This window comes from Scyliorhinus canicula, chromosome 11 (genome assembly GCF_902713615.1).
Source record: "Scyliorhinus canicula chromosome 11, sScyCan1.1, whole genome shotgun sequence".
Classification (NCBI taxonomy): domain Eukaryota; kingdom Metazoa; phylum Chordata; class Chondrichthyes; order Carcharhiniformes; family Scyliorhinidae; genus Scyliorhinus; species Scyliorhinus canicula.
Genome location: NC_052156.1, coordinates 71,466,203 through 71,492,921, shown reverse-complemented (window position 1 = coordinate 71,492,921; position 26,719 = coordinate 71,466,203). Strand labels below are relative to the sequence as shown.

At 51.2% G+C, this 26,719-nt stretch overlaps 2 protein-coding genes across 4 annotated transcripts in view; one reads left to right on the top strand and one right to left on the bottom strand.

Moving 5' to 3' along the window:
* LOC119973128 (dual specificity tyrosine-phosphorylation-regulated kinase 2-like) overlaps positions 1 to 26,719 on the top strand; it is a 144,414-nt gene that overhangs the window by 51,481 nt on the left and 66,214 nt on the right. The window lies entirely within an intron of this gene.
* Positions 16,407 to 18,033, bottom strand: LOC119973130 (fascin-like). Its single transcript, XM_038810721.1, has one exon. The coding sequence runs from the start codon at positions 17,996 to 17,998 to the stop codon at positions 16,535 to 16,537; it is 1,464 nt and encodes a 487-aa protein (XP_038666649.1). The 5' UTR covers positions 17,999 to 18,033; the 3' UTR covers positions 16,407 to 16,534.

Below are 26,719 nucleotides of genomic sequence, written 5' to 3'. Positions count from 1 at the left end.
ATTAAAACATTTCTTCCCTTAAAGTAGGTTTCTATCATTGCTATTGAGGGTGTCCAACGAAGGCTTACCAGACTGATTCCTGGGATGGCGGGACTGATTTATGAGGAGAGATTGAGTCAGTTAGGATTATATTTGCTGGAGCTTAGAAGAATGAGGGGGGGGGGATCCCATTGAACCAGATAAAATTCTAACAGGACTAGACAGGGTAGATGCAGGAAGGATGTTCCCGATGGTGGAGGAGTCCAGAACCAGTGGTCACAGTCTGACGATTCACGTAGACCATTTAGAACTGAGATGAGGAGCAATCTATTCATCCAGAGAGTGGTGAGCTAGTGGAATTCTCTACCACAGAATGGAGTTGAAGCGACAGCATTGTATGTTTTCAAGACGGAGTTAGATACAGCACTTAGGGCAAAGGGGATCAAAGGATATGGGAGGAAGGTGGGTTCACACTATTAAGTTGGATGATCAACCATGATCATAATGAATGGTGCAGCAAGCTCACAGGCTTCCTCCTTCTCTTAATTTCTATGTGTTTCTGGAAAAAAAAATGACTTAAAGATATGGCAAAATGGAAGTTGGTGGTAAGTACTGTGCAGACAGGACAGGCTTGTTGGACTTATTCAGCGTAATTTTCCGATTGGAAGACTTAAGTGCTGAAGCCGAGACTGAATCGCGAGTGTTCTGTGTGGCCTGGGGGTGCACCCATGCGACCCTTGGCACTAAGTTCAGAGTGAGCAGTTAGCAGCATGTGCAGCCTTAAGGCTGCCTTGCAAGCTGCGGCAATGGTGCTCTGTGCCCGTCCACGCGGATCCCACGGCCCACCACCTGGCTGCCCCCCATTATTTCCCCGGGCCTGGCAACTCCCCCCCCCCCCCCCCCCGGCCAGCTGCACAACTGTCTGCACACTATAATGATGGGCACTTTTTGTACCGCCTCTCTAAGGAGCCTGTTTCCTGATATTAAATAGTGGAAGTGATCCTCACCATCGGTGATTTCTCTGGCGGAAGTGGAGCATCGCAGGCGGCCTGAAATATTAATTTGCCAATGACGTTTACTGTACCTTCTGCATGCCCATGCCGGTGTGACGAGTAGAATGCATTAACGCCACTGTCAAGAGACCGGAACATGGCATTCCATTTGGCACCCGGCGCCAATCTCAGCTGACACCAAATTCTCCGCCCGATCGTATTTCACGATTCCATCGTCACTAGACAGAGAATCCCGCCCATTGTCTTTCCCCGGCACCTGAAATTCTTATATTCTTAGTTCAACATAACAGGAATGGGCAGTGAAAAATGATATTAAGATTGTGGTGAACTTTCAACCACATCAAAGGCTCACCTGAGGGGCAGGATCTTTAGGCTCAATAGGATCAAGTGTGGAGGTAAGTGGGCAGGAAAATAAGTATTGGCTGGTATGCTGGTTTGATATTTGAGAGAGGCACAGAACCACTGGCACACCCATGCTAGTGGGTGTGCAGAAATTGCAGAGAAAGTGAGGTGCAGGGAAATAATGAAGGCTACACCCTAAGCATGGAGTGCATCTCTGAAGAGGAAGCTATCTGCATATTTCAGAGAACCAGCTCTGCAGGAAACTTTGCCTAACTCAGCAGAAGGTCCCATTATGATCCCTGTAGAGACTGATAACTTTTAAAAAGAAATTTGAACTTGCAATTAAAGGCTTAAAGAATAACACAAGGTTTCACATTTTAAGGCATTTACTGCAACAAATGACTGAAATACTTCAGTAAACACTCTCTTTGCAAGCAACCTATGCTTTAAAACACAGAATGGAACACCCCTTTTTTAATACTTAGCAAAATCAAAAGAACATACTTCATGGGTATACCGTACACTGTCCTTTATGTAGATATTCAATTTTCCCATAATTAATCCAAAATGATTCTTAGCTCCACGGGTTCATTCTTGTTTTTTTCTTTCTCAGCTTGGGGGGTGGGGGGGGGGGGGGGGGGGGGGGGGGGGTAGTGTTGGGGGGTGGGTGGGAGAGGCGATGGAAGTAGGTCGGAGGTAACCAGTATCTTAAGCCCGTTCATTTTCGTGCTTCCCTTATGCAATATCAATCTTCCTGAAAATTCAGGCTGGTCAGGAAACGTCCTTTCAGTGGCCACTAATTGCATCACTGGTAAAAGAAAGCTTCACTCTTAAAGACAGTTCTAAAATTTCATGTTACCAAGCAAGAATAGAAACACTGATTTTCTATAAAGCCTGTAACCTGATATTTACAATGGGAAGTAGCCCATACAATTGCACATGTCGTGCATGTCACATTGCGACAGGTCCGCTTGCAGCTGGGCTAATCCAAGTGGAGCCAAGGTAAGGTCCTTAAGTAGTCTTTAATTGGTCACATAAGAGCTTGGCTTGGTGGTGGACCAGTACAGATGACCATGAGCCATCCCGCCAAAAGCTTAATTCTGGTGGGGCGGAAAGCCGGCTGGGTTTAAGTGCGCCACCACTCCACCTAATTGATCCCGCCTCCAAGCTCGCTGCTCGTGACAGCAGAAGATCCTACCCACAATCCCCGCTGTCAACACACGGCTTTCTGCTACTGTCACCATCTTAATTCCCGTTAAACAACTTAAAACTTTTTGATCTCTAACAACTAATAAACCACCTATGTTTATTGTCAACTAAACTGCTGAACAGGTCATGTGACCACCTTAACCTTTATCTACAGCATAACAATCATATAAACCTCATAAGTGTCACAATTGAGGTGTGCCCTGGTACCAGAACACCTCATAATTCGCAGTACTGCTCATAATGCTCTGCTACTAGCCATCAGAGCCATTATGGTCCTGATCTTCTCTGCTTCTGGCTCCCTCCAACGATCAGCCTTGGGCCGCGATGGCATCGCGCAAATGTTACACTCCATCGCATCTCACCAGTCACTCCCCGTTTGCGGAAACAGTTTGCGATTGAGCCTCGTACACACACATAGAAGTGGGATTCACCTCCATCATTAGATACCCACAGGTTAAGGGCATCATCAATTGCACCCATGTGACTGGTTGAGCAGTCAGTGAGGTTCATTGAACAAGAAGGTGCTCCCTCAATATTCAGCTGCCTGCAACCACAACAAAACTTTTCTGCATGTGTGGGCTCACGAGGCCATGACTCCTACATCCCCCGCTAGTCCAGGGTGCCACTTCTCCTCATCCCAACACTCAACCTTCATGAACGGATTCCAGGGAACAAGGGAAATCCTTGAAGATATCACAGCTTTTTGTGAACCCAAGTCAGGGGCCATAGAGACGCTGCAGCCAAAGCTATCTGCTCACTAGAGCCACCACTGAGCAGGCCATTGGACATCTGATGATGCAATTGCAGTGCCTGGATTGTTCAGGGGGTGTCCTGTAGTACAGAGTTTTCAAACTTTTTTCCCGGGACCCACTTTTGTCAACCGCCGACCTTCGGGACACAAGCCACGTTCGCTTACCTTTAATGCAAAAAGGGAGCCTTCTTGAACCTTGCTAAGGCCTGAACATTTCTCCTGAAGTATGGTGCTCAGAATTTTCCACAATATTCGAACTGAAGCCTAAACTGTGATTTATAAAGTTCCCCGCAGCTTGATCTCTTTGCTTTTGTGTTCTATTCCTCTATATATATATATATATAAACCCAAAAGCAACCCAAATGCATTCGTACAGTATCTCATCAACTTGCCCTGTCATCTTTAAGGATTTGTTAAACAGACACCAAGATTCCTCCACCCAGTCACAGTTTTCAAAATGTTTCCATTTATTATATACTCTTTCCATATTAGTCCTTAAAGGTGATCACATTACAACAAACTCCATCTGACATGCTTCTGTCCATTTTGCCTATCCTGTCAATCACTGACTTGAGAGTAACAGGTTTCTTACAATCCCAGAAAAGAAAAAAATAAAGTATTGCTATTACAGGTACAATAACTCAAATTTGACCATCCAAATACCGCCGATGTCTAATTAGCAACTGATCATTTTTGTAAAGGACATTTTGAACTGCCCTTTTCCTGAGAAGAACCTTCTCTTAGTCTGCTGGCAGAGTAATGCTATGGAAACCTGTGCAATTTTAGCTATAGGGCTTTTGATCTATATAAACTATTGCAGTCATTACATTCCCAGCTGGCTACCAAAGGCAGGGTACATGTCTATGCTAAGAAAATAATAATGTTGTTTTGATTAGCCATGTTCGAGGTTTGTGACCTATATGTTGATGTGTGTGTACGTGTACAATGCCTTACAGTCACATTTATGTATTATGTCGGGTCACTATTCCAGGATCAACCTTACCAGAGATATTCGTCCCCCCCGGCTTCTTTTCTCTACTGCAAACCATCTTCTCAAACTTCCTTGTCTCCTCCTCCCTCACCGCCAACAACAAATTTCATCACTTAGATCAAAACATTGGATTTTCTTCCTGCTCTCATACTATTACTTCTGGTGTCCCTCAAGAATCCCTTTGTTTCTCATCAACATGCTGTCCCTTGGGGATGTCATCCAAAGACAGGGTTGCCACATGTATGGTAACAAGGAAGCATTGCATTGCTGGCAATGCCATCTTCGAGGTAAATCAAAACCTTATTTGCCTGCTTGGGTGGATGGAAAGTTCATAGAATTTACAGTGCAGAAGGAGGCCATTCAGCCCATCGAGTCTGCACCGGCTCTTAAGCCCACACCTCCACCCTATCCCCGTAACCCCACCCTACGGGCAATTTAGCTTGGCCAATCCATCTAACCTGCATCTTTGGACTGTGGGAGGAAACTGGAGCACAGGGAGAGAATATGCAGACACCGCATGGACAGTGACCCAGCCGGGGATCGAACCTGGGACCCTGGAGCTGTGAAGCAACAGTGCTACCCACAGTGCTACTGTGTCGCCCATAATCCCGTGGCACCATTTCAAAGCAGATCAGTGGAATATTCCCAGTCTGCTGGTTAATATTTATCACTCAATCACCATCACAAAAAAAGATTATCTGGTCATTATGCTGTTTTGAGAGTTTGCTGAGTGTAAATTAGCTGCCGTGTTTCCTACTTTGCAACAGTGACTTTTCAAAAAATGTTTCTCATTGGTTGTAAAGCACTTTGAGATATCTAGTGATCATAAAAACACTGTATGAATATTCATAAGTCTTTCTTTATCACTAAGACTGCCTATTTCCACCTCTAATATCGCCCAACTCCAGGCTTACTAACTTATCTGCTACTAATAACTTCACACATAACTTTGTTACCTGTAGAATTCTCTATCCTAATGCCCTCATGGCCTGACACCGATATTCTACCCCTCCGTAAATTTCAAGTCATCGAACAGTCTGCTGACCATATTATAAATCCCATGATGCAACCATCAATTTACACGAAACAGAGTTAAAGTGAACAGTGTCTTTAATCAACTAGAACAGTGCCTGCCTGCGACTGCTCTGCAATGAGAGCCGCCTACAAGGCAGTTGCTCTTATATCTCCCCTCAAGGGGGCAGAGCCAGGGGCGGAGCCTACAAGGGCACCAACATGATACAATGTAGTACAGTGGTGAATGGTTACTATAATATGTTCACCACATCCTATTTATCCAGCAAATCTGTACTCAATGTGCGAAAGTGGCTCCCTAAAATTCTCATTGTTTTCAAATTGTCTTCCACATCTGTGTAATCCCCTCCCCTTTGAGATATCTGTGTTGTTCCATTTCGCACCTCTTAACAATTCTCTGTTTTAGTTACTCCACCATTGCTGTCCGTGCCTTCATTATACAAGGCCTTAAGCTCTGGAATTCCCTCCATGAACCTCGCTGCCTCCTTTTTCCTCCTTTACGAAGGTCCTTGAAACCTTCCTCACCACCCCGAACATGTTCTTATGTGATGTCAAACTTTGCTTGATAATGTACCTGTGAATTGCTGTAGGACATGTTGCTATGATAGCGGTGCTATATAAATTAGTTAAAAATGAAAAACATGGGAAACCTATGGCACTGACCGAGGTTATTTGGACCATTTTATCAGTAGACTAACAAGTGAAAGTCGCCATAGTCCCAGATGACCATAGGATGCTTTCTCCTTTGAGGGGGAGAGCTGACAGGTGGTGATTTAACCTGAGGATCAACACACCTCAGGCGAGGGGAAGGTCGAGAAGGTGGGGCCTTCATGAATAATCTTAGCCACTAACCAATTTTAAATCTATGCCCAGAGAGTTATTGACCTCACAAAGGGGAATAGGTCCTTCTCTATTTGGTTGCTCATAATTTTAAACACATCAATTGCATTCCATGGGCTTTAAATTTTCTGACTCGTCTGCCATGTGGGACCTTTTCAAAAGTCTTGCAGAAATGAATTTAGATGACTGCAAATGTGCTACCCTCAAGAGCACGCCTTGTTAACTCCTCAAAACAGTTAAACCAAGTTAGGCAGGCACAATCTTCCCTTAACCAATCCATGTTGACTGTTTCTGTTTAACCCATGCCTTTCTAAATGATGATTTACACACTCTCTTCAAAGGTTCTTTTCCAGCATCTTTCCCTCGAGGGATAGGTTGGTCAAATGTTTTGAACATATTAATGTTGTTTATTATGATCAGTAAAGGATTTAAGCAATTGAAAAAGATTGACGGCACAGTGGGTTCAATTCTGGCATTGGTTCACTGCTTGTGTGGAGTTTGTATGTTTTCTCCGTGTCTGCAGGTGCTATGGTTTCCTCCCACACTCCAAAGATCTGCGGGTTAGATGGACTGTGTGGCGCTAACAATTATACTCAAAGCCGAGAGACTAGTACAATAGAGGCTTTATTGCTGTACGATGTTGTCCCTCCATCTGCAACAGTAGATTAAGGGTCTGAGCAGCTCTCATACATTTATACATAAGCTCCCTGTGGGCGGAGCTAGCCGGCAGGGGCTGACCGGAGGAACCTGTATTACAGGTACAGGCATACATCCCCCTACTGCAGTACACATAACTACAGTGGTTATCTCACCACATTCACCCCCTGTAAAAAATGAGTCCGGCGGGGGTGACATATAACTCTAATACAAAGGATGCTATTTACAAGAGGGTCCAACAAGGAAAATCAAGAGTCCATCCGGTTAGCAGGTTACAGGTTGAGCCGAATCGGTGGTCGGACGTTCCGCTGTGATCGGCGTAGCTGTGGTGGTGACATCGGCACAGGCGGTGATGGCCCCGATGGTGCAGGTGCTGGCGGTGTTGGTGCTGGCTGCTGGCGGGATGACTCCGAGAGCAAGCCGAAATCTTCCGTGTCCTCCAGGGTGGGCAGGGGGATGAGGGATGGACCTGATGGGGACGAATAGGGGGGCGCTGGGGTTGGCGCAGGAAGGGGTGTGGGCATGGGATCGGCACCTGAGGGAGCCAGGTCCCGGAGCGAGACTGTGTCCTGGCGGCCGTCGGGGAACTCCACGTAGGCATACTGAGGGTTGGCGTGGAGAAGGCGTACTTTGTCCACCAGGGGTTCCGCCTTGTGGTGCCGTACATGCCTACGGAGAAGGACTGGGCCCGGAGTCGTGAGCCAAGTCGGGAGCGACACTCCGGATGTGGACTTCCTAGGGAAGGCAAAAACACGTTCATGGGGTGTACTGTTAGTTGCGGTGCACAGTAGTGATCGAATGGAATGGAGCGCGTCAGGGAGGACCTGCTGCCAGCGAGCGGCTGGGAGGTTTCTGGACCGTAGGGCCAGCTGGACGGCCCTCTATACCGTCCCATTCTCCCTCTCTACCTGCCCGTTACCCCGGGGGTTGTAGCTGGTCGTCCTGCTGGAGGCGATACCCCTGCTGAGCAGGAACTGACGCAGCTCATCGCTCATGAATGAGGATCCCCTTTCACTGTGGATATAGTCGGGGAAACCGAACAGGGCGAAAATGGAATCCAGGGCCTTGATGACGGTGGCAGACGTCATATCTGGGCATGGGATGGCAAAGGGGAACCTAGAAAATTCATCGACCACACTAAGGATGTAGGTGTTGCGGTCGGTGGAGGGAAGGGGCCCTTTGAAGTCCACGCTGAGTCGTTCAATTGTCGGGATGCTTTCACTAGGCGCGCGCGATCTGGCCGGTAGAAGTGCGGCTTGCACTCCGCACAGATCTGGCAGTCTCTGGTGACTGTCCGTACTTCCTCGACGGAGTAGGGCAGATTGCGGGCTTTGATCAGATGGTACAAGCGAGTGACCCCCGGATGGCAAAGGCTGTCGTGCAAGGCACGGAGCTGGTTCACTTGTGCACTGGCACATGTACCTCGGGAGAGGGCGTCTGGGGGCTCGTTGAGCTTGCCGGGGCGATACAAGATCTCGTAGTTAAAGGTGGAGAGCTCGATTCTCCACCGCAAGATTTTGTCATTCTTGATCTTGCCCCGCTGCGTGTTGTTGAACATGAAGGCTACCGACCGTTGGTCAGTGAGGAGGGTGAATCTCCTGCCGGCCAGATAATGCCTCCAGTGCCGCACCGCTTCAACGATTGCCTGGGCTTCCTTTTCGACAGAGGAATGCCGAATTTCGGAGGCGTGGAGGGTGCGTGAAAAGAATGCCACGGGTCTGCCGGCCTGATTCAGCGTGGCGGCAAGGGCGACATCTGAAGCATCGCTCTCTACTTGAAAAGGCAGAGTCTCGTCTACGGCGTGCATCCCCGCCCTGGCTATGTCAGATCGAATGCAGGCGAAGGCCTGTTGTGCCTCGGCCGAGAGGGGAAAATGTGTGGACTGGATAAGTGGCCGGGCCTTGTCTGCGTATTGCGGGACCCACTGGGCGTAATAAGAGAAAAACCCAAGGCAGCGTTTGAGAGCCTTGGGGCAGTGGGGAATTGGGAGCTCCATGAGGGGGCGCATGAGGTCGGGATCGGATCCCAGTAGTCCGTTTTGGACTACGTAGCCAAGGATGGCTAAGCGGTCTGTGCGGAACACGCATTTCTCCTTGTTGTACGTGAGATTAAGGAGAGATGCGGTGTGGAGGAATTTATAAAGGTTGGCATCATGGTCCTGCTGGTCATGGCCGCAGATGGTGACATTGTCGAGGTACGGGAAGGTGGCCTGCAATCCGTACCGGTCAACCATTCGGTCCATTTCTTGCTGAAAGACCGAGACCCCATTCGTGACGCCGAAGGGAACCCTCAGAAATTGGTACAGACGACCGTCCGCCTCGAAGGCAGTGTAGGGACGGTCCGATTTACGGATAGGGAGCTGGTGGTAGGCGGATTTCAGGTCAATAGTAGAGAAGACCCGGTACTGTGCAATCTGATTGACCATATCAGAAATGCGGGGGAGGGGGTACGCGTCGAGCTGCGTGTACCGGTTGATGGTCTGGCTGTAGTCCACGACCATCCTGTGCTTCTCCCCGGTCTTAACCACTACCACCTGGGCTCTCCAAGGGCTGTTGCTGGCCTCGATGATACCCCCCCGAAGCAGCCGCTGGACTTCGGACCTTATGAAGGCCTTGTCCTGGGTGCTGTACCGTCTGCTCCTGGTGGCGACGGGCTTGCAATCCACAGTCAGATTAGCAAAGAGGGAGGGGGGCTCGACCTTGAGGGTCGCGAGGTCGCAAATGGTGAGGGGAGGTAGGGGTCCACCGAATTTGAGGGTGAGGCTCTGGAGATTGCACTGGAAATCCAGGCCTAGTAAGAGTGAAGTGCAGAGGTCGGGGAGAATGTACAGACGGAAACGGTCGAATTCCACACCCTATACAGTGAGTTTAACCAGGCAGAAACCCCGGATCGGGACAGAGTGGGAACCGGAGGCAAGGGAGATCTGCCGGTCGGCGGGATGGATCGCAAGGGAATAGCGCCTTACCGTGTCCGGGTGGACGAAGCTCTCGGTGCTCCCGGAGTCGATGAGGCAGGAGGTCACATGGCCGTTGACCAGCACCGATGTGGAAGAGGGTGCCAGGTTGCGAGGACGGGACTGGTCGAACGTAACGGAGGCGAGCAGCGGTTAGTCGGCGGTTGAGTCAGATGAGTCCGACGAGGAGCGGTAGCGACCCGTGTCCCGTGATGGCGGCCCCTGGAGACGAGATGGTGGCATCCGCAGTACCTGTGGGTGAAATAGCGGCGTCCATGGAGCGCACGTTATGGGGTCGGAACAAAATGGCGGCGCCCATGGAACGCACATGGCTGTGGTGGCTGAAGATGGCGGAGCCCATGGGGCGCACGTGGCGGGGACGGCAAAAGATGGCGGCACCCACTGGTCACACGTGGGGTCGGGGGATGCGGACGGCGGGGCCCATTGAGGGAGCGGCTGAGGCGTGGGGACCGGCGGCGCGATAGCGGCGACCGTCCGGGACTGACACACCGCTGCAAAGTGGCCTTTCTTGCCACAAGCTTTGCAGGTCGCTGTGCGGGCCGGGCAGCGTTGGCGAGGGTGCTTCTGTTGGCCGCAGAAGTAACAGTGGGGACCCCCAGAGGGTGCGGTGCGGCGGGCAGCGCAGGCATAGTGCGCGGGGGCGGCCGCTGGGGGGGCCGTTTGCAGGGTCTACGAGGGGTAGGACGGATGGGCCTGGGGAGCCGTTTGCGGGGTCCACGAGGGGTAGGACGGGTGGGCCGAGTGGCTAGCGGAGTAAGTGTGCGCACTACGGGAGGCGGCCGTCATGGAAAGCGCCAGGGCCTTTGCGGCCGCGAGGTCGGGGGCGACCCCTTCCAGCAGTCGTTGCCGGATGGGGTCCGATGCAATGCCTGTAACGAAGGCATCGCGCATGAGTAAATCAGAATGTTCCGTGGCTGTGAGGGCCCGGCAGTCGCAGTCTCGTACCAGAGGTATAAGGGCCCTCCAGAAGTCCTCAATCGACTCACCCGGCTGCTGGACGCGAGTAGAAAGTTGATGCCTCCCAAACAGGGTGTTCGCCGATGGTGCATAGTTCTCCTTGAGCAGTTCCATAGCTGCGGTGCAGTCGGTCGCATCTCGAATGAGCGGAAAGACGCTGGAGCTAAGTCTGGAGTACAGGAGTTGCTTTTTCTGAGCCTCCGTCGGGGGAGGGTCTGCTGAAGAGATGTAGGCCTCGAAGACTGCGAGCCAGTGATCAAAGTCTTTTCTGGCGTGAGGCGAATGCGGATCCAGCTGCAGACGGTCAGGCTTGACTCTGATGTCCATGGTGACTGGGAAATCGTACAGCAATAAATTGTGGCGCTAACAATTATACTCAAAGCCGAGAGACTAGTACAATAGAGGCTTTATTGCTGTACGATGTTGTCCCTCCATCTGCAACAGTAGACTAAGGGTCTGAGCAGCTCTCATACATTTATACATAAGCTCCCTGTGGGCGGAGCTAGCCGGCAGGGGCTGACCGGAGGAACCTGTATTACAGGTACAGGCATACATCCCCCTACTGCAGTACACATAACTACAGTGGTTATCTCACCACAGACTGGCTATGATAAATTGCCCCTTAGTATCCAGGGATGTGCAGGTTAGGTTATAGGGTTACTGGGATAGGGTGGGATGGTCATGGGTAGACTCGGTGGACCGAATGGCCTCCTTCTGCACTTTGTCCCTGAGGGTATTAAGAGTCAACCACTTTGCTGTCGGTCTGGAGACACATGTCGGCCAGGTAAAGACAACAAATTACCTTCCCTAAAGGACATGAGTGAAGCAGATGGATTTGTGTGACAATCGACAATGGTCTCATTAGACTTTTAATTCCAGATTTATATTGAATTCAAATTTCACCATCTGCCATGGTGGGATTATAACCCGGGTTCCCAGAGCATGACTCTGGGTCTCTGGATTACTAGTCCTGCGACAATACTACTATGGCATTGCTTCCCCCGATTAAAAGTTTTGCTCAACTGGTCTGTCGCAGTTCAAATCCACAATGGATATTTTGGACAGGAAGAATATTTTGACACTTTTTTGCAGAATCTTCTGACTCAGGAAAATGTGGAGAAAATACGAATAGTGGAGTATAGTGAAGGTCTGAAATTTGGGCATAATTTCAAGCATTCAAAGCCCATAAAATCAATGCTGTGTACATTTAAACAGTTCCATCATAGACTGAATACTTAAAATATTTTATATTTTTTATTATCCCTCCATTCCTGTGGGAGATTGTACACCATTGGCACTTCAGTAACCAAGAGGAAGGACTTACAAACTGTTCTTGGTTTCTATCAGCACGACTTTGGAATTATTCCTGAGTGATAAGCAGGATTAATATATAAGCAAAATACTGAGAATGCTGGAAATCTGAAATTAAAACAGAAAATGCTGGAAAAAAACTCAGCAGGTCTGGCAGCATCTGTGGAGACAAAAACAGAGTTAATGTTTTGTGTACGTCTGACTCTTCTTCAGAGCTGAGGAGAGGGAGAAATGTGATAGATTTTATATTGTTTAAAAGGGGGGAGTGGTTGGAGCGAAATAGGTCTGAGATAGATAGGAGCTCGGAGAAATTGTAACAAGATGTAAGGCACAAGACAAAAAGTCTTTTATGGCAGTTTTTAGAGGCCTAGATAGAGTGGATATGGAGAGGATGTTTCCACTGGTTGTAAAAAATAGAACCCAAGGATACGGCCTCAGACTGAAGGGACAATCCTTCAAAACTGAGATGAAGAGGAATTTTTTCAGCCAGAGTGTGGTGAATCTGTGGATCTCTTTGCTGCAGAAGGCTGTGGAGGCCAAATCACTGAGTGTCTTTAAGACAGTGATAGATAGGTTCTTGATTAATAAGGGGATCAGGGATTATGGGGATAAGGCAGGAGAATGGGGATGAGAAACCTACCATCCATGATTGAATGGCGCAGCAGACGCGATGGACCGAATGGCCTAATTCTGCTCCTATGTCTTATGGTCTTATGCTGAGGACTAAAGAAGGTGCTGATAGTAGCATAATGGTAAGACAAGTAGAATGTGTTAATAGCAGAATATTCTGCGCTCTTTGAAAGCAAAACGTAAGAACATGTGACAGATGGCCCTGTTGGGGATTTGGTTATATTATATTCATAGATATCCATTGAATCCCAACAATTCAGAAGGATTTCTTGGTAGTGTGGATGAGCAGAGGGATCTCGGTGTCCATGTATATAGATCCCTGAAAGTTGCCACCCAGGTTGATAGGGTTGTGAAGAAGGCCTATGGTGTGATGGCCTTTATTGGTAGAGGGATTGAGTTCCGGAGCCATGAGGTCATGTTGCAGTTGTACAAAACTCTAGTACGGCCGCATTTGGAGTATTGCGTACAGTTCTGGTCGCCTCATTATAGGAAGGACGTGGAAGCTTTGGAACGGGTGCAGAGGAGATTTACCAGGATGTTGCCTGGTATGGAGGGAAAATCTTATGAGGAAAGGCTGATGGACTTGAGATTGTTTTCGTTAGAGAGAAGAAGGTTAAGAGGTGACCTAATAGAGGCATACAAAATGATCAGGGGGTTAGATAGGGTGGACAGCGAGAGCCTTCTCCCGCGGATGGAGGTGGCTATCACGAGGGGACATAGCCTTAAATTGAGGGGTAATAGATATAGGACAGAGGTCAGAGGTGGGTTTTTTACGCAAAGAGTGGTGAGGCCGTGGAATGCCCTACCTGCAACAGTAGTGAACTCGCCAACATTGAGGGCATTTAAAAGTTTATTGGATAAGCATATGGATGATAAGGGCATAGTGCAGGTTAGATGGCCTTTAGTTTTTTTTCCATGTCGGTGCAACATTGAGGGCCGAAGGGCCTGTACTGCGCTGTATCGTTCTATGTTCTATGTTCTATGAGGCCATTTGGCCCATCAAGTCTACACTAACCTTCTGAAAGAGTACCCTACCCAGACTCACTCCCCCGCCATCTCCCCATAACCCCATCTAGAATGAACATCTTTGGACACTAAGGGACAACTTTTAGCATGGCCAATCCACCAAACTTGCACATCTTAGGATTGTGGGAGGAAATTGTAGCATCTGGAGGAAACCCATGCAGACATGGGGAGAACATATAAACTCCATACAGTTACCCAAGGCCGGAATTGAATCCGGGGCCCTAGCGCTGTGAGGCAGAAGTGCTATCCTCTAAGCCACTGTGCCGCCATGGGACAAAAGCTATTATTTTAAAAGGAGTCAAGATGGAAAAGTTCACTATCTGTTTGAAGTTGTTGAACTCATTGTTGGTTGTAATGCCTAATTGGAAGATGAGGTGCTATTCTTCTATTTTGTGTTGGGCTTCACTGGAACATTGCAGCAAGCCAAGGACAGGCATGTGGGCATAAAGGCAGATGGTGAGTTGAAATGGCAAGTGACAAGAAGGTTGGGGTCATTCTTGTGACTGAGTGAAACTGTTCAGCAAGGCAGTCACCCAGTCTGTGCTTAGTCTTTCTCTCCCCATTGTAGAGGAGACTGCATTGAAAGCAGTGAATAGAGTAAAGCAAATTGAAGGAGGTGCAAGAAAAATATTGCTTCACCTGAAAGGAGTGTTTGGGGTTTTGAGTAGTGAGGAGGAAAAGGTAAAGGGGCAAGCATTCATCTTTTGCGATTGCATGGGAAGATGCCGTGGGAAGATGAGGTGTTGGGGGAATGATGAAGTCTACCAGGATGTCACAGAGGAAGTGGTTGCAGTGGAATTCTGTTGGGTGGGGGAAGAAGTGTTTTGTGGTGGCATCATGTTGGAGTCGGTGGAAATGGCGGAGGGTGATCCTTTGAATTTGGAGGCAGATCAGGCGGAAAGTGAGGACAAGGGGAAAACTATCATGTTTCTGGGAAGGAGGGAAAGGGATGAGGGCAGAATTGCGTGGGATGGGTCAGACACAGTTGAGTGCCATGTCAACCACAGTGGGGGAAACCCTTGGTTCAAGAAAAAGGCAGACATGTCAGAAGTGCCATTTTGGAAGGTGGCACCATCGGACAGATGCGTCGGAGGCGGAGAAACTGGGACAATCAGATAGAGTCCTTACAGGAAGTGGGTGGAGGGAGCTGTAGTCAAGGTAGCTGTGGGAGTCGGTGAGCTTGTAATGAATATTGGTGGTCAGTCTATCACCAGAAATTGAGACAGCTAAGTCATGGAAGGGAAGGGGGCCTCAGAGATGGACCATGTGAAGGTTGGATAAGGACGGGAATTGGAAGGGGAAAGAAAAATAGATACATTTTTCCAGGTTCAGATGAGAGCACCAGTACAGTCATCAATGACATGGGCAAATATTTGCAGGATGGGGCCTGAGTAGGATGGGAACAAGGAATATTCCACATACCCCTCAAAAAGAAAGGCATAACTGGGGCCCAGGTATATACCCATAGCCACACCTTTATTTGCAGGAAGTGAGACAAGTTAAAGGAAAATTTGTTGAGTCAGAGAACAAGTTCAGCCAGGCAGAGGGGAGGAATGGTAGATAGGGATTGTCCAGACCTTTGTTCAATAAGAAGCGGTGGGTTCTCAGATCATCCTAGTTGGGGGATGGAGGTGTAGAGGGATTGGACATTCATAGTGAAGAGGAGGTGGTTAGGACCATGAAACTGGAAATAGTTGAGATGATATAGGATATCAGAGGAATTATGAATCGTAAGAAACTGGACAAAGGGAAAGAGAATGGAGTCAAGGTAGAAGAATTTAGTGGGGCAGGAGCAAGCTGAAACAATAGGTTTGCCAGGATAGTCTTGTTTGTTGATTTTGGGAAGGAGGCAGAAGTGAGTGTGTGAGTTTGGGGACAATAAGGTTGGAAGCTGTGGTCAGTTACAGTCCTGAAAACAATGGTTTAATGTTTGGTGGTAGGGCCATGCAGGAAGTGTCTGAGCGTTGGCGCTCAGCTTCTGCAAGGTAATGGTCAGTGCTCCAGACAACGGCACCACCCTTGTCGGCAGGTTTGATAACAAAGGATTGGACCTGAGAGAACCGAGGGGAGAAAGTTCAATAGGAATCAGGTTGGACTGTGTGAGGGGGCAGAGAAATTAAGACGGCTAATGTTGTGCCGACAGTTCTCTATGAAAAGTTCAAGCACAGGTAGGGGGGCAGAAGGAGGGGTACAGGTAGAGGGAGAATACTGGAGGCAGATGAAAGGATCATTTAAATTAAAGTAGGATTTCTGCCCAAAGATGTGCTTATGAGGTGAAGGTTGAAATATGTAATGCTTTTAACACATTCTGCTATCTTATTTTTATGTCATTAGCAGCAGCTTCTTTAGTCATCAACACTGCCAGTAACACTTCCTTTGTTTTATGCCCTATACATTTTATTTCAATGACTCCTACCTCACACCTCATCCAGACCTTTTACTTTGCTCCACCTGCTCCATCCCCTCTTAAACAAGATTAATGTTTGATTTATGTACTCATTTTTTAATTTGTCAGGATAATTGCCACTAGGCCCAGTTTGAGATTAGTAATTCATCCAGTGGAAAACAAAGGAGAACTTGCTGTCCACTTCTCTTGTATCAGTGCACACTGCACATTACCCGAAGGACCAACTTCAAGTTGCATTTATGAGCAATATAGTATTTCCAAAATATTAAACCGTTTTGAAACTCACAGTTGATAGCAGGAATATAGTTTAATATTTTTGAACTAAATGGTATTCGTTCCCTTCATTCACCCTGATTGAACCCAAGTTGGAGTTATTTCCGTATACTTGCACCAAGATTTGATCTGCCAAAGTCACTTAATATCGGAACAATGTGGCAGACTTGGCATCTTGTCCGACAGCTCTGAAGTTTCCATTAGCTTCTGCTACAATATATTTCCCATTGGGTCCTCTTAAGATCATTTGCTCTGAAGTGATCACTTCAATGGTGAAGTCAACAGGCTCCTCGCCTGTGGCACTGATGAAGCCTTCTTCATCCATTTCCCAGTACTTATCAAGGGATGCTATTTTGAACTGATAAAAACCATCAGCGGTTGAAATTATTGTGCTTGCCTCGTACATAGACCTGTTGCAAACCAATCTCTCTTTCCCAGGCATAATGCCAATGAAACCATATTCACACTGGAGTATTAGCTGAGATCGGTTGGTAAATTTGAAGACAAATTCTTCCTGTCTTCCAATTGCAATGGGGCCTACCAAGAGCTGGCCACCTGCATTCACAGTCACAAATCTTCCATCTGATGCCTTTAAAGCTGCCTTTTCCAAATTATAGACGATTTGAAACCAGCAGTGAAAATCTAGATACTTTGAGACTTCAATGAAGCCTTTGGGACCAACTGCAAGGTACTGTTTTGAAATATTTTGGAAGCAGACTTTCTTTGTTGTGGAATCCATCATAATTTGGAAATTTCCGGCATCCTTTATATCATTAACATTTGAATAGACAGCTGGGCCAGGTTTATAGGTGATGTACCTCTCATTAGCAAGGGACATGATACTGATCTGTCCAGGAGAAGGGTCTATGATAAAAAGTTCATCTGAACTAGGATTTAAAGTTTTTATCGTTTTAACATTGCAGTCTTTCACAGATAAGAACTTTCCATGCATATCCCTCAGACTTATCAACCCATTCTTGATCTCCAGGCGGTATAATGTCCTGTGTGTTACTTCAGGTTCAGTCTTCCCATTCAAAGCAATGAAGTAACCAGTTCCTGTCCTTATGGCATATTTTTTCTGTTTGATGTCAAAATAAAGTGTCATTACACAGTCGGCACCCCAGGGTTGTTTCTTATCACAGTACAGTCTTCCACTTTGCTCATTTAATCGGAGGTAGGTTTTCCTGCCAGGGTTGAACATGTTGACACTGGGATGGATGACCAGGTGTGGCACCCACTTCTCACTATCTGAGATAGCCTGGGCAAAGCATGTGATATTGTCCTGGTTTCCTCCTAAATACCGTTTGGAGCGCTCTGATTGGAAGGAGACTCTTCCGTCTGGATGGAGTGTCATGAGGAAATCGCAATTTGGAGTGGGAGCCTCCTGATCACAGGTGATCTTGCCATCCTTGTCTGCAGCAATGTATCTGTTAAAGGAACTCTTAATATGGACCATAGGGGAGTCCTCCTTGATAAACTCAATGGTCCATATCTGACTCTTCTTGAGTGAGGAACCCGTTGCATTCACTTTGTAGTTCAACACCTCACCTGTCAGATATTTTTGAGCAGAATTAATTAGACCAAAAAGAAGCACTTTATATGTCATTTCTCACTGCTTACCTTGTTCTTGAATGTGCTCTGCATCTGGTCAGTAACTTGTTTTTATATGTACACTGACATCATTGTCCTACTCCCTAGCAATGCTTGTGACATAGCACTGAAAGGTTCAGTGACATGTTAAGAGACCGTCGTGAACATTTTCACTCTTAACCCAAATATATGGGGCGCGATTCTCCGGACTCACGACGGTTCGGAGAATAGCGGGCGTCGGAAATTTTTACGGCGACGCTGTTCCGACGCCCTCCCGCTATTCTCCGAACCCCGCAAAATGTCGGAGTCGCGTTTCCCGACAAACGCCTCCTTCCCGCCCCTGACACGACCAGAATCGCCACTGATAGCCCCCCCGCTATTCACCGGCCCGGATGGGCCGAAGTCCCGACGTCATGGCGCCCTGTTTGGACGTCGTGAAACACACCTGCTTTTTAAATTCGTCAACCAGTCGGCCTGGCTGACGACTGCTTGGAGGAGGTCAGGGCACCACTCTGCGCACCGCTCAGCGCACCGCTCAGCGCACCGCTCGAGTCTGGCCACAACGGGGAAGGCATCCCTGGGAACGGGAGGGGGTCCAGAGCGGGGGCAGTGGGGGGGAGACGGGGGAGGCAGTGGGGGAGACGGAGGGGGCAGTGGGGGAGATGGAGGGGGCAGTGGGGGCGACGGAGGGGGCAGTGGGGGCGACGGAGGGGGCAGTGGGGGAGACGGGGGGAGGCAGTGGGGGAGACGGAGGGGGCAGTGGGGGAGACGGAGGGGGCAGTGGGGGAGACGGAGGGGGCAGTGGGGGGGAGACGGGGGAGGCAGTGGGGGAGACGGGGAGGCAGTGGGGGAGACGGAGGGGGGCAGTGGGGGGGGAGACGGGGGAGGCAGTGGGGGAGACGGGGGAGGCAGTGGGGGAGACGGGGGAGGCAGTGGGGGAGGCGGAGGGGGCAGTGGGGGGGAGACGGGGGAGGCAGTGGGGGAGACGGGGGAGGCAGTGGGGGGCGACGGAGGGGGGGGGGGTTAGGTAGAGAGTGAGCCGTCCAACCCCGTAACAAAATGTCTGCCAGCATGCCATGGTGTGCCGGTGACGAGGACACGGCCGCTGGTTCCCCTGTGGCTTCCGGCCACAGGCCACTGACGCACCCGTGAGGAGGCCATAGTTTACTGGCCGTTGGATGCAGAAAGTGACCAGGGGTTAGGCTGACCGCGTGTCAGCAGCGCGACCAGGCCACCGGGACACACTGGTATCCCATGGCTGGCGGCTGCCGAGGTGTCGACTAACGTCCGTCTAACATGTCCCGTTTCTCTGCCTCCCACCACCCTTCTGTAGGTTAGCACGATGCATGGGAACAGAACGGCTATGTTCTGCGCAGTGGTTGGGGCCGCTCTACTGGATTTGGAGATGCAACAGCATCCACACCCACAACCCGCAGTGGCTGCAGGGCCAGCTGCAGCAGCAGAGGGAAGGGCCGAGGAGTTGCCAGTCGTCGAGCAGCATGGGGGGGGGGAGGAGGAGGAGGAGGAGGAAGAGGAAGAGGAAGGAGAGTGAGGGTGCAGCCACGGCGTCAGAGGCGACGACCAAAGCCGAGGGTGTACCGTGTCCGGGTCTCTTTCCTAACAATGCCGGACATCACCTGCAGGAGAAGACTCTGGCTGAGTAGGCAGACGGTGATACATATCTGCGAACTCCTGTCGCACCTCGCCCCACGTGGAACGGGGGGAGGACACGCGATCCCGGTAGCCATCAAGGTGACGGTCGCTCTGAACTTCTATGCTACCGGCTCCTTCCAGTCTCCGAGCGGGGACGTCTCTGGGATCTCCCAGTCATCGGTGCACAGGTGCATCCGGATGTGACCGACGCCCTCTATGCCATCGCCGATCGCTACATCACCTTTCCCGAGGACCAAGCAAGTCAAGACTCACGAGCCCGTGGATTTGCCAGTGTGGCCGGGATACCGAGGGTTCAGGGGTCAATCGACTGTGTTCACGTCCCCATGCGCCCGCCTGCTGTGGACAAGGAAGTGTTCACAAACAGGAGGGGGACATACTCCATTAATGTCCAGGTGGTATGCGACCCCCACATGAGGTTCATGAACGTCTGTGCAAGGTTCTCAGGGAGTGTGCATGACTCCTACATACTAGCGCAGTCGTTCATCCCTGCGATGTTTGAGGGACGTACCCCCCGGCTGAGGGGCTGGTTGCTAGGTGACAGGGGTTATCCGCTGAGGTCTTGGCTGATGACGCCTATACGGAGGCCTCAGACCAATGCGGAAACACGATACAACGAGGCCCATGCAGCAACCAGGGGTGTTGTGGAGCGCTGCCTTGGCCTCCTGAAGATGAGATTCAGGTGCCTGGACCGCTCCGGAGGGGCCCTGCAGTACCAGGCCGACAGGGTCGCTCGCATTGTAGTGGTCTGCTGTGCGCTGCACAACATCGCGATGCAGAGGGGAGATGACCTGTTGCAGGAGGCGGAGGGAGAAGCTAGTGGCAGTGGTGCCAGCACAGAGGAGGAGGAGGAGGAGGAGGAGGACGCTGGCGGAGTGGCGGGCGCAGCACGCAGACACGACCCAGGTGCTGGTGATGTCCAGGAGGCGGCACGACGGACCTGGCAAGGACGGCGGGCACGCGACGCCCTGGTGGCAGCACGGTTCACGCATCGCATGTGACGTCCCCGATGAACACCAAACCACCACCTGCATCGCTAGTCATGCAGAGGGTCACCACACAACTGCCACCACCACAACCCCCCCCCCCCTCAGTGTACACTGCTCCACTTCGACATGACGCTTATCACTGGGTACAGACGGAATGGCACAACATTGATGGCTGTGTCAGCGGGTGTGATCAGTGCCATGTGGAATGATGACAGCCCGCTCTGCGAAGAGCTGTGAGCTCAGAATCGTTAGAGAGAGTCTGACCCATGGCAATAGCTGAACCATCCACCTTGGTGGCCGCTGAGTTCGTCACTGACACTCCATCACGTGCCCGCGTGGGCTAGCTGTGGGAGGGGGGTAGGGGCAGGGACTGCACACCCGGCACCGAGGTTTCACCACCTGTCACCCCCAGCGACACTCGGTCACCATCACGATTCCTGTGGCTGTGGAACAATCACACGGTATTACAAGTAAGGTGGAACAGTGCGTTTAATATTAACAATTATTTACAGGTGCCCTAGCCCCTACAACTAAACTGTGCCCTTCACCCGTGCCAACTTACTCAGTGTCTATCTTAGTTGCCTTACGGGCCCTACCACTACGTCTAAGTGAATCCCCAGATGATACAGCAGGAGTGGAGGAGGATTGCTGCGAATCGCCCCCCTCGACTCGTTTCTCCTTGGCTATGCGTTTCCTGGGGCGACCCGGCCTTGATGGGCCAGGCTGCTCTGCGGGCGTCTCGGGTGACATTGTGCCACCCTGCTCTGCCTGCTGCCCACCCGATGCACCAGGGATGGGACGGGGGGAGGCCGAGAATTCCGGGACGTCCCGTGATGGAGTTAATGAGACGGGCCCCGAAACCTCCTCCTCCCTCGGGGAGCCCGGTGGCCCCCGGGCCTCACTTTGGGACAGAGGTGCGAGCGGGGAGGTTCCCCGTCGCACCACCGACACCTGGCGCTGCCAGTCCTGGAGGCCTGCAACGGTATCCACCAGGATCCGAAGGTTTGCAGAGACGGAGTCCAGGGAGTTAGACATTCCCGCCAGGGACTGTGCGATCTCAACCTGTGTGTGCACGACGCCATCCAGCACATGTGTCAGGCGGTTGATGGTCTCCGCGACCGACTGCTGGGACTGTGCTATCGACTGCTGGGACTGTGCCATGGCGTGCTGCGACTGGCCAATGACCTGCTGAGACTCGGCCATGGCCCGCAGGGCGCCGGCAATGTCGTTTTGGCTCTGGCACATTGCTGCCTGTGAGAGGGCAACCCTGTCCAGGGCCGAGGATGACGCGTGCACATTAACCCCAACGTCTTGCATAACCTGACCCATTGCCTCCACCGCGGATGCCACCCGTGCGGTGTTGGACTGGGTCTCTGCCATGAGCGGCACCACTCCCTGCTCTTGGACGCGGTTCGACTCCTCTAACAGCGTCTGCAGAGCCAGGAAGGCTGCCCTCCTCCCGCCATTGTTTCCCTGGGTTTCCTGAGGCATCGGCTGTGCGGGTGGGTTGAGAAACTCCAGGAACTCTGAAAACGTCTGGGAGCCAGCTGCATCCTGGGCCTGGTCTGGCCTCCGCGAGTCCGGGCCCTCTGTTGCTCCGACCTCCACCTGCTGTACCTGCTCAGCTGTGATGTGCCAACCAGACTGTGCCCCAGGAGACTCATCACTAAATAGGCCCGCCGGGGTGTGTATCTCTGGGATGATGGATGTGGTGGGAGAAAGCAGTGCCGCAAGCCCGACGCTCTCAATGCTTAGGGCCTCGTCCATGGTGTGGGGCTGCTCAGCGACAGCAGGGTTGTCCCTGGCCATTTCTGGTGGTGGTGGTGGACTTCGAACCCTCTGTGCGTCCTGGTCCGCAGATTGGGTTGGGGCGGGTAGGGCTGCCCGCTGATCGGGCACCCTCTGTTGTGAGGCCCCGGGTGAGGTGGCGGCAGATTCCTGTCTCCGTCTGGAGGCAGACGGCCCTGGTCGTTCGGCATCACGTCCTAGGGAAGAGAATGAGACGGGTTATTTCGATTTGCTCGGCAGGCCGCTGGACGGTCCCAGTGGGCAGGGTTTGTGAAGGGACAGAGGATGGGGGAGGTGTCCCAGTGGGCAGGAATTGTGAAGGGACAGAGGATGGGGGAGGTGTCCCAGTGGGCAGGGTTTGTGAAGGGACAGAGGATGGGGGAGGTGTCCCAGTGGGCAGGGTTTGTGAAGGGACAGAGGATGGGGGAGGTGTCCCAGTGGGCAGGGTTTGTGAAGGGACAGAGGATGGGGGAGGGGTGAGTGTTTGTCAGGGAGGGTTGTCTCACTTGCTGCAGTTCCGCCAACCTCGCATTGCGCGATATCGCGGGTGGCAGACCCCCCAACAAGGTCCAGTGCCCTCTGTTCAAAGGTGCTGAGGGGGTGCATGTTGGGCGAACCCCCTCCAGTCTTGTGCCGCTCACGGTGGTTATGAGCGGCCTTGGCCTGTTGGGGGAGGGAACATAGGTAGATCATTACAAAACGGTAGGTATCAGCAGTCCGTTCAGATACTGGCACAGTTTGGGGGGGGCAAGTTGTCATCAGACGATTGCATCTCTCCTCGGGGCCAGAGCGCTGGGTCTGTGACAACTTTGTGAACCACCCTCAAATAACTCTGCCCCAATCCCTCTCCCCCCCCCCACCGGGCAGTTAAGGGGGAGGGATGGTTGTGACTAGGGGGCACCCTCATGGCACTTACCCTGGCAGACCTGGTGAGGTCGTGTAGCTTCTTCCTACATTGCTCTGCTGAGCGAGGGGTCTGCCCCACAGCACTGACGGCAGCAGCCACGTCACGCCAGGCCTGACGTACCGTGCTGGCAGGTTGGCGATGCCCTCTCCGCGGGCGGATGATGCCCCTCCTCTGCTCCACGGCATCGAGCAGCGCCTCGACGTCTGCATCTACAAAGCGAGGAGCAGCTCTCCTCGGCTCCGACATCCTGCCCGACAGATTCTGTGGTCGCCCGCGCCTTTTTATGGCGTCGGGCGGCGTCACATGGGCGGGTACGTGTCGTCGTCGCGTTCCGTCGTCATCACGCACGTAATTGACGCGGCCGCGCTACTAGCCCATTTCCAGGGAGTGAATCTGTCGGGAAATGAAGCCTTCGCGACCGTCGTAAAACGGTCCCGATTTTTACGACGGTTTTGCGACTTTCCGCGGGTGCGGAGAATTTCGCCCATGGTAATTTTTAACAGAAGTCCATCCCAAAAAATTGAAACTGAAAATGTTATAAACAGTGTGAAGAGGAAATGTGATTAAAATAAGTCCTTCTTTCAAAGGTAACCACTTTGTTTGATGCAGTCACTGCCTATTAGCAGGAGGAAAATTGCAAGTGAAGATCTCTGCAGGTTAGAATATCCAAGGAAATTCAAAATCTGGGGCTGGATTCACCGATATGAAGACTAGGTGCTGACGCCGGCGTGCGAATATTGGCATTTTACGCCAGAAAAAAACGGTGTAAAAGTTGCACCGATCCTCCGTCTGGTGGGCGGCTAGCAGCCATGCAGCAGAAAGCCCCCGGCTTCACCTGCAGAGATGGCCAGAGAACTGCCAGATCCATGGCTGCACATGCGCAGGGCAGCGGCTTGCAGTGGCAACACGGCGCCGGCTGCGCGCGGACCCAGCCTGCCACATACTGTCCTCTAATAGCCCCTCTCGCAACCCCTGGACCAACCCCCACCAGTGCCCCCAGCCCCCACCAAAGCCCCCCCCTGCCCGTGGAATGGCTCTCCCCGACTGTGGTGGCGCTGGACTCAGTCCGCAGACGTCATTCCGGGTTCCCGAGAAAAAAAAGGATAAGTGTTCCAGTGGAACTCAGCCATCGGGGGCGGAGCATTGGGAGAGGGCCTCAGGTGACGTACTGAGGCCGTCCAAACGGCGTGCGGCCGACTCTTTGGGTATGCTATTTTTGAGGGGCAGAGCATTGCAAAAGAGGCACCACCCCCAACTTCAGCGCAAACTGGGATTCTCCGGCCGATCGACGAACGCGATTTTGGCGTTGGTGACCAGAGAATCCCACCCAAGGTTTCAATGCTCTGACAGAGGTGATTAGAACCAGCCTACGTCTCGCAATATACACAGGCACAGATGACAAATTTCAAATGGAAGACGGAACATTAATAGCCAGAGCAAACAAAACAAGATCACTGCTAAGTCATTTCAGGGCAGCCCCTGATTTTGCGGTTTAAACAAAATAATATGGCACAAAAATCTCATAAAATTAGTCATGACCAAAACATGATAAAGAGCCATTAGAACCTCAGGATGTAGTCTAACTATGATATCTTGATATGAACACACCAATCTTCATGATAGGACCACCTGGCTTTTCCCTGCTGGCATAATCACTGCCAGTCTGATGAGGTAGAATATGTGCCAACCTGACATCTTTCGCTCTTCCACCATAGTTTTGGAGGCAATCTGAATTGGAATAGTCGAAATCATGCCTCTTCTTTAAGAGTGCAGATTTCTGGGGATGCAGGTAGCAGTGTCGAAATCAAGGCCGAGATTCTCTGAGCCTCTGCGCCACAATCGCGCCCAGCACGGGGGCGAACAAAGGGCCTTTGGACCCATGACGCCTTTGCGCGATTCTCCGGTGACTGGAGAATCGCTGTTAGTCGCGCGCGCGGTCGACGCGGCACCAGTCGGGGGCCATTGAAAGAGGCCCCTGTGGCGATTCTCCGCGGACGACCAGCTGAGTTCCCGTCGGCATGGTTCATGTATGGTTCCAGCTCGGAGTTGCGGCTGCGGTGACCGTCCTGGTGAGGGGCAGGGGGATCCGTCACCAGGGGTGGGGGCCTCCACGATGACCAGGCCCGCGACCGGTGGCCACTGATCGGCGGCCGCGCACAATCTGGGGGGGGTCTACTTCTTTGGCGCTGGCCCAGTGTGGGTCCGCCATGTTGCACGGGGCCGGTGCCGCAGGTGGCTGCCGCGCGCATGCACGGCCCCGCGGCCGGAAGTGTAGGGCCCTGTATCGGCAACCGGAGCTGCGTGGCGCACGCTGGGGTCCTGCAAGCCCCCTTAGAAACGGGAATCACTCCAGACTTTCTAGAAAAACATCCGGAGTGATTCGTGCCCATTTTCTTGCGGGTGTGGGGACGTAGCCCCATTATTGGAGAATCCCGCCCCTAGTTTAGTCTGCACCCAGCACTGGAACAGGCAGACCACAGGTGCACCCCGTATTGTGCCTAATGTAAATGAGGCTGGCAAGCTTTAGACTTGCTGGGTGTGCCATATGACAGCTCATCAGAGAAGTGAATTTTATAATAATAATCTTCATTATTGGCACGAGTAGGCTTACATTAACACTGTAATGAAGTTACTGTGAAAATCCCCTAATCACCACACCACGGCGCCTGTTCGGGTACACAGAGGGAGAATTCAGAATATCCAATTCATCTGAAAAGCATGTCTTTTGGGATGTATGGTAGGAAACCGGAGCAGCCGGAGGAAACCCACGCAGACACTGGGAGACATGCAGAATCTGCACAGATTCAATTACCCAGTGACCCTCAAGTAGGGCCTGGAAAAGATGCAGAGTATTTAGAGGGTAGGGGTGGCCATAAGGGAGGGAGGGAGAAGCTGTAGGGAGGGAAGAAGGGCAGAAGTGATTGGAAGGGTGCTTTGCGGGGACTGACAATGGTGTTTCACAGTGTGGGAGAACCAAGGCGAACTTCCCACCTTAAAAGAAGCTTCAATTTTAGTGGTGACCTCCAGTGGCTCCTTCAAGGACTGTTGGTAAGGTCACATGTGGACCATTCCTGAACACAACTGCCCCAATGCTGGTTGCATTCTGGGCGAGCCAATTTTGGCACTGGAAACCTCAAACTTAGGCTTCTTATTTGCACATGCAAAGCGATAGTGTCTGTTTCAAACATGGGCCCTGGATGCTTCTTTATCTGTCTCCATTAGTATAATTAAAAAAAACATCATTAAAAAAAAATCTTTCATGGGATTTGGGCATCGCAGACAAGGCCAGCATTTGTTCCTAATTGCTAACTGAGTCAACCATATTGCTGTGGATCTGGAGTCACATGTCGGCCAGGTCAGGTAAGGATGACAGATTTCCTCC